The sequence below is a fragment of the Portunus trituberculatus genome, chromosome 27, assembly GCF_017591435.1.
Source record: "Portunus trituberculatus isolate SZX2019 chromosome 27, ASM1759143v1, whole genome shotgun sequence".
Classification (NCBI taxonomy): Eukaryota; Metazoa; Arthropoda; class Malacostraca; order Decapoda; family Portunidae; genus Portunus; species Portunus trituberculatus.
Genome location: NC_059281.1, coordinates 9424339 through 9437401, shown reverse-complemented (window position 1 = coordinate 9437401; position 13063 = coordinate 9424339). Strand labels below are relative to the sequence as shown.

The 13063-nt window shown below is 45.0% G+C and overlaps 1 protein-coding gene across 3 annotated transcripts in view; it reads right to left on the bottom strand.

Annotated features, from left to right (window-relative positions):
* LOC123509596 (zinc finger protein basonuclin-2-like) overlaps positions 1–9039 on the bottom strand; it is a 126125-nt gene extending 117086 nt beyond the window's left edge. Inside the window, exon 1 of one of the 3 annotated variants that reach the window (XM_045264015.1) lies at positions 8321–9039. In XM_045264015.1, the coding sequence (XP_045119950.1) occupies positions 8321–8384 (64 nt within the window). In that variant the 5' untranslated portion in view covers positions 8385–9039. The remainder of the gene's footprint in view (positions 1–8320) is intronic. The other 2 variants (XM_045264016.1, XM_045264018.1) reach the window with 2 other exon arrangements.
* Positions 9040–13063: the final 4024 nt, after the last annotated feature.

The window sequence follows — 13063 nt, the reverse complement described above, 5'->3', positions numbered from 1 at the left end:
AATTGAAGGCTGAAATCTTCACGGAAACACCAAATAAACACCGCTTTTTATCATGATGGTGTTGACAGTAGAAAAGCCGACGCGGTGGTGATAGTGGTGGTGGTGATGATGGCAGTGGTAGTAGTGGCGAGCGGCTGTGGCGGCCAGGTGGTACAGCGGCGGCGGGTGGAGGCTGAGGCGCCGACATTGTGACGCTCACTCGCTGGATTTGGACGAAGGAAAGACAAGGAGAGAAAAAGTCAACCTTGGAGACGCAGAAAAGGTATATTTAGATTCCGGATGCACGCTTAGACCTTGATACGTAAACACAAGCGCATCACTGGCGAGAAGAGAGACAAGTCGGAGGAAAACAATGTGAATCAAGTCCTTTCGTAGCATTATTACGGTGCTTTACTGAGTAAGGTTATCTATAAAGACCGTGGAACTGATAGGAAGGTGAGACTGTACGATGAAAGTGATAGTTACTTAATGTCTTGCCCCGAAGGTATATTAAGATGATAAAGACTTAATGGTTGAGTGTGGTATGTGCGCATCACGTGTCTTCTCTAGCGCACACGCACACGCACACACACACACACACATATATCGCCACACTTGTCTATCTGAATATTACATACAAAATTATAATTATCAAACACCACCTGTATACCTCATCGTACTAGAGTTCTTTACATCACCCACCCCACACACACACCTTTCTCTTCCACTACATTAAGTCATTTTTTTCACTCACACCACAGACAAACACCAGAATCCTTTGCACATATCGGGTTTATTTACGCCACCACACACATACACCTACCTACACCACTTTCTGTCACTACCTATACATCATAGCAAACACAGAGGCACACTACACTTTCCTACACTCCCTACACCTCCCTCCTACATCACACTGGCGTCCCTTCTCCCTGTACCTTCTCATCAGTGTACACCAGAAACGTACCAACACCACAACTGAAATTAAAATATCCTGGTGTTTTATATTTTCTATCGTCACACTGTATTATTTCTCCACCTCCTCCTCTTCTTCCTCTTCCCGGAACACCACCACGCTCTACCACTCAAAGCCCACTCAAACCTCCACCACACATCACCACACCACCACTTCACCACACAACTTGCATAAAGGGATAAAAAAAGAACAAAAACACGCACGCGAACTCGACATCACGTCTTCAAAATGCAGGACAAAAAAATAAATAGGAAAAAAAAATGCAAAGTCGTTGGTGGTCCATGTCAGTCTCCACGGCGCCCCTGGGCATCCCGCCGCCACTCACAGCCACACACTGTCCTGCGCAGGTCCTATATACGGGGCCCAGAGCTCACAGGACACTCCAAGGACCTTCTACGTGTTTGTCTCTTGGGAATTGTGTGTGTGTGTGTGTGTGTGTGTGTGTGAGTGTGTGGTATGGAGTTGTATATTATATAAATCACTTAGTAGTTGTGTTAGAAGGGATAATAATAAAATAAATAGGAAATAGAAAAAAATACATACTTTTCACGTGTTTACATGCCGTGAATAATTCTGTGGCGGAAACTTCTTCACATTTGCCGAACAGCGAGAGAGAAACTAACAAATCAAAGGCGCTGACCATAGAAAATAATGATAAAAACAACAATAACAATAATAATAACGATAGTAAAAATAATAATAAGAAAAACGAATATAAAAAGCTCACCCATATCACACTAATTATAAAACAACTCCCACATCAAAACTAGGAAAAAAAATCACATCAAATAACAAGAAAACAAATAAAAAAGCGGGAAAAGGAAAATGAAGAAAAATAATAAATGTATCCAGGAGTGAAATTTCCCACACAAAGGCGAGTAGGAAAACCAATGAAAGTAACAGAAAAGACCACTCAATGACACCTCTCTCTCTCTCTCTCTCTCTCTCTCTCTCTCTCATTCATTGTTTATATTTCTGTTTCTAATTAGACAAGAAAGTGACTGAGAATTCTAACAAAACCGTACATCTCTCTCTCTCTCTCTCTCTCTCGAACACGACTCGACTGCAGAAACACGACGCTAAGATTATAAGGCGACTAATAGTACTAATAAGCGACAGCGAGCGAGCGGGAGAGGCGGGGATGAGCAGGGCGAGACCACGATTTAGACGGGAAGATAACACTGGCAAAGACAATTGTGTGTCATTGCAGTGTGTCTCGGTAGCCGCCTTACTTACGACGGGAACACCTGCAGGTTGAATTACCGCCACCCTGCTACTCATGTTCTTACTCCTTCTCCTTCTCTTCTTCATCCTCTTCCTCCTCCTGGTACTAATGATGTTTTTGGTGCTGCTACTACTACTATTGCTGCTGCTGCTAGTGTTGCTGTTGTTGTTGTTGTATTGATATAGTGGTATAGTTGTTGTGGTTGTGGTAGTGGTGGCTGTGTAGTAGTAGTAGTAGTAGTAGTAGTAGTAGTAGTAGTAGTAGTAGTAGTAGTAGTAGTAAAGTAAAAACAACAGCAGGAATAACAATAACAATTACAAGACAACAACAACAACAACAACAACAATAAAAATAAAAAACCACAACAAAAACAACAACACCCACAGCAACAAAAACCAGACACAACGACAACCAAAACACAAAACCAGACCAGGAAATCGAGCCACAAGAGCCAAGAACAATACCAATAGCCAATAAACACCAGTAGTTACAGCAATAATAAAGACAACACATTATTCCCAGTAACTCATAACTCTGAAGGTGCCTGCATCACTCACACTCACGCCCTCACACACGTCTGTCTCCCGCCCCTGTGCCTCATTGTCCCACCTGCCCCTCCCTGCCCCATGCTGAGAGAGAGAGAGAGAGAGAGAGAGAGAGAGAGAGAGAGAGAGAGAGAGAGAGAGAGAGAGAGAGAGAGAGAGAGAGAGAGAGAGTGAGTGTGTGTGTGTGTGTGTGTGTGTGTGTGTGTGTGTGTGTGTGTGTGTGTGTGTGTGATCATTTTATCTCTGCTATTCCCTATGGCGTGAACAAGCAACACACACACACACACACACACACATTAACCTAATCACTAATAACAGTCGTAGTAAATAAATAAACACATTTTTTATTCAAGTAGTTTCCTTTCGTTGGTTCAAAAAGACCTTTATTTTTTTTTCTAGTCTTTATCAGCGCCAGTCAGTGAAGAGAAGACAAATATACAAACAAAAACAAATAAAAAGTACTACATCGCCAGCCAAACTATTAATTTACGAGGAATTTTACAACTACAAGGCAAAAAAACTGAACCATAAACAGTGAGAGAGAGAGAGAGAGAGAGAGAGAGAGAGAGAGAGAGAGAGAGAGAGAGAGAGAGAATACCATTATGAGGACAGTTTAAATAATCAGTAGAGGGAATGCACAATCTCTCTCTCTCTCTCTCTCTCTGTGTGTGTGTGTGTGTGTGTGTGTGTGTGTCTCTCTCTCTCTCTCTCTCTCTCTCTCTCTCTCTCTCTCTGTGTGTGTGTGTGTGTGTGTGTGTGTCTCGCGTAACAATTGCTCCCGGGAAAGAGGAAACAAGGTATTTATCTATCACAAATGGATACTAATGAGAGTACCTTTCCTTCCCGACAGGTGAGGCGACACGCCGAGAGGCGGCGCGGTGGCTAATTAGGGGACATTACGCAGGTGAGTCTGTGGTCATCCCTGTTCTTCGTTATTCTCACACGTCATTTCCTTACGTCAATTTACAAGTCCAGTCCAATTGAACGTTTTGTAAATAGTAACGTTAGAGAAAATTTGTCGGAAAAGAACGTTTGCTGTGATTAATGGTCTGTATTTTTGTATTTTCTATTTTTCTGTCTTTTTCAGTGTATGTGACTTTTTTTGTGTATTTTTTTGTGTGTTTCGCCGCGTCTTTGCTGGAGTGTGAATATTTACTGGATAGGTGAAAAGTGTTATTATTTCCTTGGCCAGTAGGAGAGATCGTGGTTCATTTGGTCTTTTCTTAGGTATATACAACTATTATTATTTTCTTGCCTTATTTGTCTCTCCTTAGACATATATAAGTATTATCGTTTCCTTCCTGTACAGTTTCCATGTCTTGTCATATTCATAATGACGCCTCAATACATTTCTCTGTATTTCCTCCATCACCACCTCATCCACGGCCACCACCACCACCACCACCACCAACAACAACAACAGTAGTATCCAGTACCACTTACCACTACCACTATTACTACTACTACCACTATCAACTCCTTCCACCTCAACCACTACCTCGACAACACAACGCCTCACTACCACCACCATCACCACCACTACAACCACATACACTACTACAATTAAGTACCCTTATCACAATATCTACTTACGCACCCACCCACCCACCTACACACACACACCCACACACACACAGGCCCCTCAGAGTGCTGTAAGCTGGTAGCAACAACTTCGTGACTCAGCACATGTCTCTGATCAGATTTGAGAGCGCGCGGTGATCAGACGACTCACCATCACGGCTGGAAATTACAGGGAGACCAAAAGGCGGACACTGTTTCGTCTGAGGACACAGGAAGCTAACGCAGAGCACGGCGCTGACGGGGAGGAAGGAGGGGAAGAGGTAGGTGAGCTGCGGGAGTAAGGGTCGAGGAGAGCAGAGCCGTAATGAAAGTGTAGAGGGAACATGTTCAAGTGGGGATGATGACGGAGGGCGCGGCTGTAAATGTGCGATAAAAGGTGCGTTTTTAGAATACAAGTGCAGGACGAGGACGAGAATGACATGTATGAAGGAGGAGGAGGAGGAGGAGGAGGAGGAGGAGGAGGTAGCAGTAGTGGGATATGAGGGGCGCCAGGTACAGCGGTGAGGATGAGATGAATACTATTGAGGAGGTGAAGAATGCCGCACACTCCGACAGCCGGTACATGGGAGGACGAGGAGCGAGGCCAGACGCGGTGAGGTGAGGCGGTGAGGCGGTGTCCTGCGATGCGGCGCGGCGAGTGTGGCTGTGTGGCTGCGACGCGGGAGGTGCACAGCGACACGCGGCGGCCAGGAGAGGAAAGGGTGCGGAGTGCTACACAGCCGAAGCAATATGACGCAGTGTGTTTAGAAAGGAGTGGACGGAGTGAGTGACCGTGACTCACTGCTACTCATTCACCACCTCGCACTTCAGCTACTGCGACCACTTCACTCCGCGCCTTACGCTAGTTCATTGCTAGTGAGGGGCTTGTCACTGAGCGCTCGCGGGGAACATAGAGCTGTGATCATCAGGAGAACAGTTAAATACCGCACACTACCCGGCCAGTAAGTTACAAAGAGAGAGAGAGAGAGAGAGAGAGAGAGAGAGAGAGAGAGAGAGAGAGAGAGAGAGAGAGAGAGAGAGAGAGCGTCGCCATGAGTTTCAATATTTCAAAGTAAAACAAAAAAGGTTTAAAAAATATTCTGGCGACACACAAATAAAATAATATAAAAGATGATACTATATATCCATTTTCCGGGCAGTGACGAAGCCCCGACAGCGGCCCACCGCAGGCAGGGCGCGGGACATACTCGCCAATTAGCACAGGTGACTCCTGGCCAGCGGCGGCGCGGCGACCGTCCCGCCATCCGGCCCCAACACGGCCACCTCCGTGTTACACTGCTTGTACTCAGGATAATGATGGATAGCAACAGTAATCTAGTTTTTTTGGTACGTACAGATCACTTCAGTGTCAACGCCAACCAATGTACATATATCACTGGCTTTCTCCGAGCAATGTCTCTATTGAGCTGATTGAAAAAATAACTATTGGAAAAATATATTAATCAAACTTATTATCTTTTACTGATAACAAAAAGCAGAAATATACGGAATGTTTAATTTTTCACACCATTAGAACTTGCAAGATATTTATAGGAACAAATTCAAACAAATCAGCGATTTTAGTCAATAAGGAAAAACTAGAAGAAAATAAAAAAAAGAAATATGATAATTTGAAGCATTTACAACATGGGAAATTACTGACAAAAACACATGTTGACTTTCCTACACGCCAAACATAAACTGTGTGTGTGTGTGTGTGTGTGTGTGTGTGTGTGCTAGTGTGAGTGTGTATGTATTTAATTCTTTCTCTCTCTCTCTCTCTCTCTCTCTCTCTCTCTCTCTCTCTCTCTCTCTCTCTCTCTCTGTGTCGAGCTTCGTCACAAATGTCTCCTCAATTAACGCAGCGTGCAATTAGCCCCAGGTAACACAAGGTGAGGCCGGAGACACTTACCTGGCCGCTTCCCAGGTAACAGGAGAGGTGCGGCCCAGGTAGGATTATTGATCATGAAAGTGACAAAAATAATAACAGTCATGAAGTCCAAGAACAAGAAACCTTCGCTATAAATAAATAAATAATGACGAGTTTTGTTGTGACACGGTGACGATTAGAAGGAAAAGAATTAAAGAAGTGACCAGAGAGAGAGAGAGAGAGAGAGAGAGAGAGAGAGAGAGAGAGAGAGAGAGAGAGAGAGAGAGAGAGAGAGAGTAAACTGTCATGCTAACTACAGCCTCCTTACTCTCTTTACATAACGCCTGTCTGCAATTTTAGACTCAACCTCATATTTTAGTGATGTCCTTCCCTCTTGTGCTCTCTCTCTCTCTCTCTCTCTCTCTCTCTCTCTCTCTCTCTCTCGGATTTTTTAATTTGTATCTTGTATTTTTTTTTCTTTTCCAGTAAAAAAAAAACATTACGTGGATGACTTGTGTTATTCAGAGCCAGAGAGAGAGAGAGAGAGAGAGAGAGAGAGAGAGAGAGAGAGAGAGAGAGAGAGAGAGAGAGAGAGAGTAGCATAATAGTGACTAGTGTAATTTATAACGATGAATATAAAATGTGGAATGAATATTTACGTTGTGTCTCGTGAATGTGGAGAAACTGAGGGGAAAAAAATGATAAATATACATAAAAGAAATATTATAGAAACACCTTCAGCTATTACTTAATTCATGAATGAGGAAAAAAAATGTTAAAAATGCCTCTCTCTCTCTCTCTCCCTCTCTCTGTGATCTATAAATATATCTGATTAATAATACCAGACACTATATTTATTTTATTTTCCTTTTTTTGCTTCGTGTACTTGTCAAAATAAACAGAATAAAAATGATAGTCACATTAATAAAGATAACGATACTAATAACAATAATAATAATGATGATAGTAATAATAATAATAATGATAATAATAATGATAATAGAAAATCGCTGTCATTAGAATGGTAACTATATTAATAATACAAAAAAAAAAACTAATGAATTAAGACAAATAGCTATAATTGTTTCAGGTTTAATATTAACAGATCTTTTTCTACATAGAGAGGTGAGAGCAAAACGGAAGGAGGGGAATAAAATAAAGAGAAATAAAAACAATGACAAGTTCGCCACGAAAAAAAAAAACTAATTCGAAAGAGCCACATAATAATTCCCGGTTGTTGCCACGACCAGACCCGCCCAGCACAGTGACACAACCACCACCATCACCACTACACACACACACACACACACACACACACACAAGGGCATAAAGACGCTCTCTGTGTTCGGCCCTGACTGTGACTGGCGTACAGAAACGACAAACGCACACATGTACACAGATTTTTCGGTGTCACTGTACACACACACACGAACACACATGCACACACACACACACACACACACACACACACACACACACGTGATGGAGAGAGAGAGAAGAGAGATTAGACAGGTCGGACCAAACACAGTGACTTCAAACACACCACACATCGCCAAAACAATAATAATATCTACCACGACGATTATCACGAAGGAAAACGAGGCGTACGTCAGCAGCGCAAGGCTCACAGAGGAGGAAAACAGAGGCATTCCCACCTTACAGCACCTCACGTCGGGCCCCTCGCCGCGACGGTATCCCTGCCTCGCCGCCGCCACAAGCGAACAGACCAGAGGCAGGCGCGAGGGAAGAACAGTACCGTCATATCGTCTCACCGTCACCGTTCTGCCCTCCCTCACTGCAGCGGGAAGGGAGTCAGGAGTCGGGAGTCGCAAATGGGCTTAACGAGCAGGGACACGGCGCTCGCAGGCTCGTCACGGGTGTTAATATCAGGGTTTAGGGGAAGGCGAAGAGGTGCGGGGGAGCAATTAACTGTGGCGACGCGAGGGGACAGCGGGAGGCAGGACGGGCAGCCAACACACCACCGACGCCCCCCTCACTCACACCCTCACGTCTGGAATGTCACATCGACCCGACTTTGACAAGGCTCTGGGTGTCAACTGTGCCGCAGGCTGGTAGGGGCCGCGCTGGGGTGTCGCACGGGGGAGGACAGGGGACGCTAACACGGGGGCTGCTGGTGACTTGTCGTTAAACAAACCAACACTCACCTATTTCATGGCTATCCGGCTTGAATCTGTCTGTGTCATTAGGTTTGGACTCCACGCCCAGCATAGTGAGGCGGTGGTGGTGGTGGTGGTGACGGTGGTGGCTGTGGTGGTGAGGGGTGAGGACAAAGTGTCACTCCCTCACATTCCAAGGCGTGACGGGCGGCAGAGTGCAACAGCGGCGCCCATGTCCCTCCACGGCAAGTGCCCGGCGTCACACCTCTTGCCACACACGCACACACACACACACGCACGCACACGCACACACACACACACACACACACACACGCACACGCACACACACTCAGGAGCAGGAACGGGGTCGGGAACAAGCAAGCGCTAAGGGCCTGTCGAGTATCCTTGGTAACAGAGAGTTTTAGATGGAAGTGGTGGTGGTGTGGTGGTGGTGGTGGTGGTGACGAGGACGGCAGTGGTGGTGACGGGCGGTGGTAGTGAGTGAGCAGCACCACCTCGCCTCTCTTTCTCCCTGTCTCACACACCTTTTGGTCGGTAATTCTGCCTGCTTGGGGACACACGGGGTGCACGAGTCGCCTCTCTCCGTGCAGGGGCGCGCACGGCCTCTCACCACACTGTATACTAAATTTTTGAGCGGGGAGTTCAGAAATCTTCCCCGTGTAGGGCCACGTGCACGGCTCAGGTACACAGCCGCGACCGCCCCGCACCGCGTCTAAGGTCAAACTCCAGGGTGGAACTGCTTAGGGTTGGTAGTGCGGCCGTCGCTCCTCCCTGTCGCCCTTCCCCCCGCCCACTGAGGAGGAGCCCGACGCAGCCCAAAGACTCGCACCGCCCCCATCTCTGCCTCGCCGCCACCACGACCGCTACTCATTCCCAGCCTCTTGTTGGTGTTTCTAGCTGTCTTCCTGTTATTCAGCCTCACACTGCCACACTCCTGCACTGGAACACTCAAAAACTGCAGCAACGAGAGCCGAAATTCGTGAGGATGACGGTGAAAGAGGAGACAGAAGAGGAAGAAGGTGGAAGGAGGAGATGGAGGGGGAGGAGGAAGGAAGAGGAGACAGGAGTGGACAGATCAGTTGCCCCGCCCTCCCTTCTCCTCTCCGACCCTCGCTGCAGACCGGTCCCTCAGCGCAGTTGGAAGTGAGGCACGGAAGGGGAAGGTTATCAGCCTCTCTCTCTCTCTCTCTCTCTCTCTCTCTCTCTCTCTCTCTCTCTCTCTCTCTCTTTGATAGCAGTGAGGGACATTATCTCAACGTTCCTCTCTTTTCTTCCTTCCCCATTCCTCTGTTATCATCGTTTTCTCTTTCCCTCTGTTCGTCCGTCCCCCACACAAGGATCTCTCAGGAACTATTAATCTCTTTGGTGAATCTCTCTCTCTCTCTCTCTGATTCTCCATGTTCAGTTTTCGTCTCCTTCCTTGCTGGTCTTATCTTTTCATCTTCCTGCCTTCTATTTCATCACATTCCGGAAAGCTGACGAATTAACACCTAAATTTTTCCACTACATATCATTTTGTGGGTGTTTCTGAACCAAGCTGCGACTATTACCTCCTATGACTTACTTCTGCTATTACTGTTACTACTATTACTCGCATTACTTCCATTATAGCGAAGTATCTCCTGAGGTCGCCCTTCCATTAATGACAAAATTACAGATACACGTTTAATATTTCGCACACGCAGACAGACGCCAGCTCAGCGTCGTCCCCATACCTTACCTGGAGATAATTAAACACCTGGATGTATTTATTGAGGCCCCTGGGGGAGGTTTACCTGAGAATAATCTAGACAGGTATTGTGTGTGTGTGTGTGTGTGTGTGTGTGTGTGTGTGTGTGTGTGTGTGTGTGTGTGTGTGTATCGATATCCTTATTTGTCTGTAATGCTGAGTAATTCTTAACTGGGTTATCCACATAATTAATGTACATACACAAACAGGAAACAAAAAATACGTTTATATATATGCAGGCGTTAAGTGCACGAGTGTTAAGTGAAATCAGTTACAATATTGAAGTGAACGCAGAGGGAATAACATGCTGCAGTGGGTGGCAAGATATATTACACTCTATAATGGTGTCACTGTACTGTTATTGATATTTAGATTCCTACTACTACTACTACGACTACTACTACTATTACTACTAGCGACACTAAACTTCACCTCACCACCACTTTGCTATTTCTACGTTCTTTTCCAGTTTTCTTGGCTTAAAAAATTAGAAGGAATTAAAGCAGTACATTTTTCATCAAGTGCTGAACGAAAGAGGGGAGGAAAAAAATTCTCTCTCTCTCTCTCTCTCTCTCTCTCTCTCTCTCTCTCTCTCTCTCATTCTTTGTTTATATTCCCGTTTCTAAGTAGACTAGGAAGTGACTGAAATTTCTAACAAAACCGTACTCTCTCTCTCTCTCTCTCTCTCTCTCTCTCTCTCTCTCCCAGTATCAGTGCCATCGGGGTGTCAGCGGAGAGTAATCCTTGTCGCACATGCTAATCTCAGGCGCCAATTTGGGTTCACGTGTTAAGATAAGGCGCGGAAAAATGGAAGCAAGGAAGAAAGAAAGGAAAAAAGTAATGACAGCTGATGATGATAATGGGTGCGCCTTTTCCTCCTCCTCCTGGTGCTGCTGGTGCTAGTGGTGCTGGTGGTGCTGGTGGTGGTGCTACTGCTTCACTATGCTTGTCTTTATTATTATTATTGTTGTTGTTGTTGTTGTTGTTGTTATTATTGTTGTTTTCTAAAGGTGGTATTCCAGTATAGTATTTTCATTTCTTCTTCCTTCATTTCCTCTTTTCTTTCTCTATGTTTCTTTCTGTCGCTTACGCCCTCCTTCCCTTCCTTACTTTCTTCCATTCCTTCTTTCTTCTTCCTCTCCTTATCTTCCTTCCGTTCACTCCCTCTTTCCTTATTTCTCATCCTCCAGATTCACCCTCTCTTTCTCTCTCTCCTCTCTCTCTCTCTCTCTCTCTCTCTCTCTCTCTCCTCTCTCTCTCTCTCTCTGCCTGGCTCTCTCTCTCTCTCTCTCTCTCTCTCTCTCTCTCTCCACCACCGCCGCCGCCCTACTTCCGGTCAAGCGCACAGCCAAATCAGTTTCTTTTTCTATTATTTCTTTCTTTTATTTATTTTCTTGTGTGTTCTTACGTGTGTTATCGAGCTTTTCTTTATTTCTTATTTATCAACGTATGCTTTTCCTTCCGTTTCTGTCTGTCCTCTCTCTCTCTCTCTCTCTCTCTCTCTCTCTCTTGGCCCTCCGACAGCTCTTCCCCCCTATTCCTCCCTCGTTCTCTCCCTCTCGACATCACCACAGCTGCCCACATAAGCCCCAGATCACACAGTCACTGATAATAACCCCTTGCCAGCCACACACACACACACACACACACACACACACACACACACACACACACACTTTCACTCAAAACGGAAAAATGTGAGGGACTTCTGCGCAATATATGTGTGAGTGAACTATTAAGAAATGCGGTTTTTTTTCTTTATTTATTGTTTATCGTTGTGTTTGAAAGACTTTGCGAGGATAATGAAGGAAAAAAAACAGTAACGATATTTATAGTAATGATGGTAATGAAGATAAGCAAGAGGGAAGAATTTGAAACGTCATCTGAGCTAATTAATTAAACAAAGGTAAGGTAAGGTAACACTCACGGGCCGCCCAGGTGTGCTTCTCCCTTGTACAGCTACATTGAAACCTGCAAGGAAGGGAGAACGAATGAAAACAAACAGATATAACACACACACACACACACACACACACACACACACACACACACACACACACACACACACACACACACACACACACACACACACACACACACACACACACACACACACACACACACAGTCAGTTATGGTAGTTGTTACAGTACCAGTTATCTTTTGTTCCACGTCACGCTATCAGTTTTATCAGGTGTTGCAGAGAGAGAGAGAGAGAGAGAGAGAGAGAGAGAGAGAGAATCTTATACGCAGCTCGTTCATTTTTCAGCGATGTGTCCCTCCATCTCTCTCTCTCTCTCTCTCTCTCTCTCTCTCTCTCTCTCTCTCTCTCCTTCACTTAAGGTTAACACTGCATTGTTGATTCTATGCAGACGGTCACGGTGAGTGTGTGTGTGTGTGTGTGTGTGTGTGTGTGTGTGTGTGTGTGTGTGTGTGTGTGTGTGTGTGTGTGTGTGTGTGTGTGTGTGTGTGTGTTTTAACCTTACTGACTCACTGAAGTGGATTGAAGTTATTTATCTTACCAGTTTCACATCTACTACTACTACTACTACTACTACTATTACCAGCAATAATAATAATAATAATAATAATAATAAAAGTCAATTTCTCACTCCACTCGTCTCTTACCCATTATTAACCACTTCAAAACACCCACCCATACTCAACCCACCACCAAACACACACACACACACACCCATAACACTCACCCATAACACACCATCCACCCATGCTCCCTTCAGCACCACCACCACCAACACACACACCCATAACACTCACCCATAAAACTCACACATGACTACTTCCTCTCTTAAGTCTAAATCTCTCAGTCGTTAGTAATATACTGTCTTATATATTTTGTCTCGCATACTACACTTTCAATCTCTTCAGTAGCATGACGCGTTTTTATACTCATTCTGCTTACTATTTGGTGATTTTATACAGCTTCAGGAACTTAAGTGGGGGTTCAAATAGTCAAGGCTCTGGTCATTACTCTTCTGACCTCCATAGATCCTTTCTAATGTAAATCAAATTGTCAAATCAT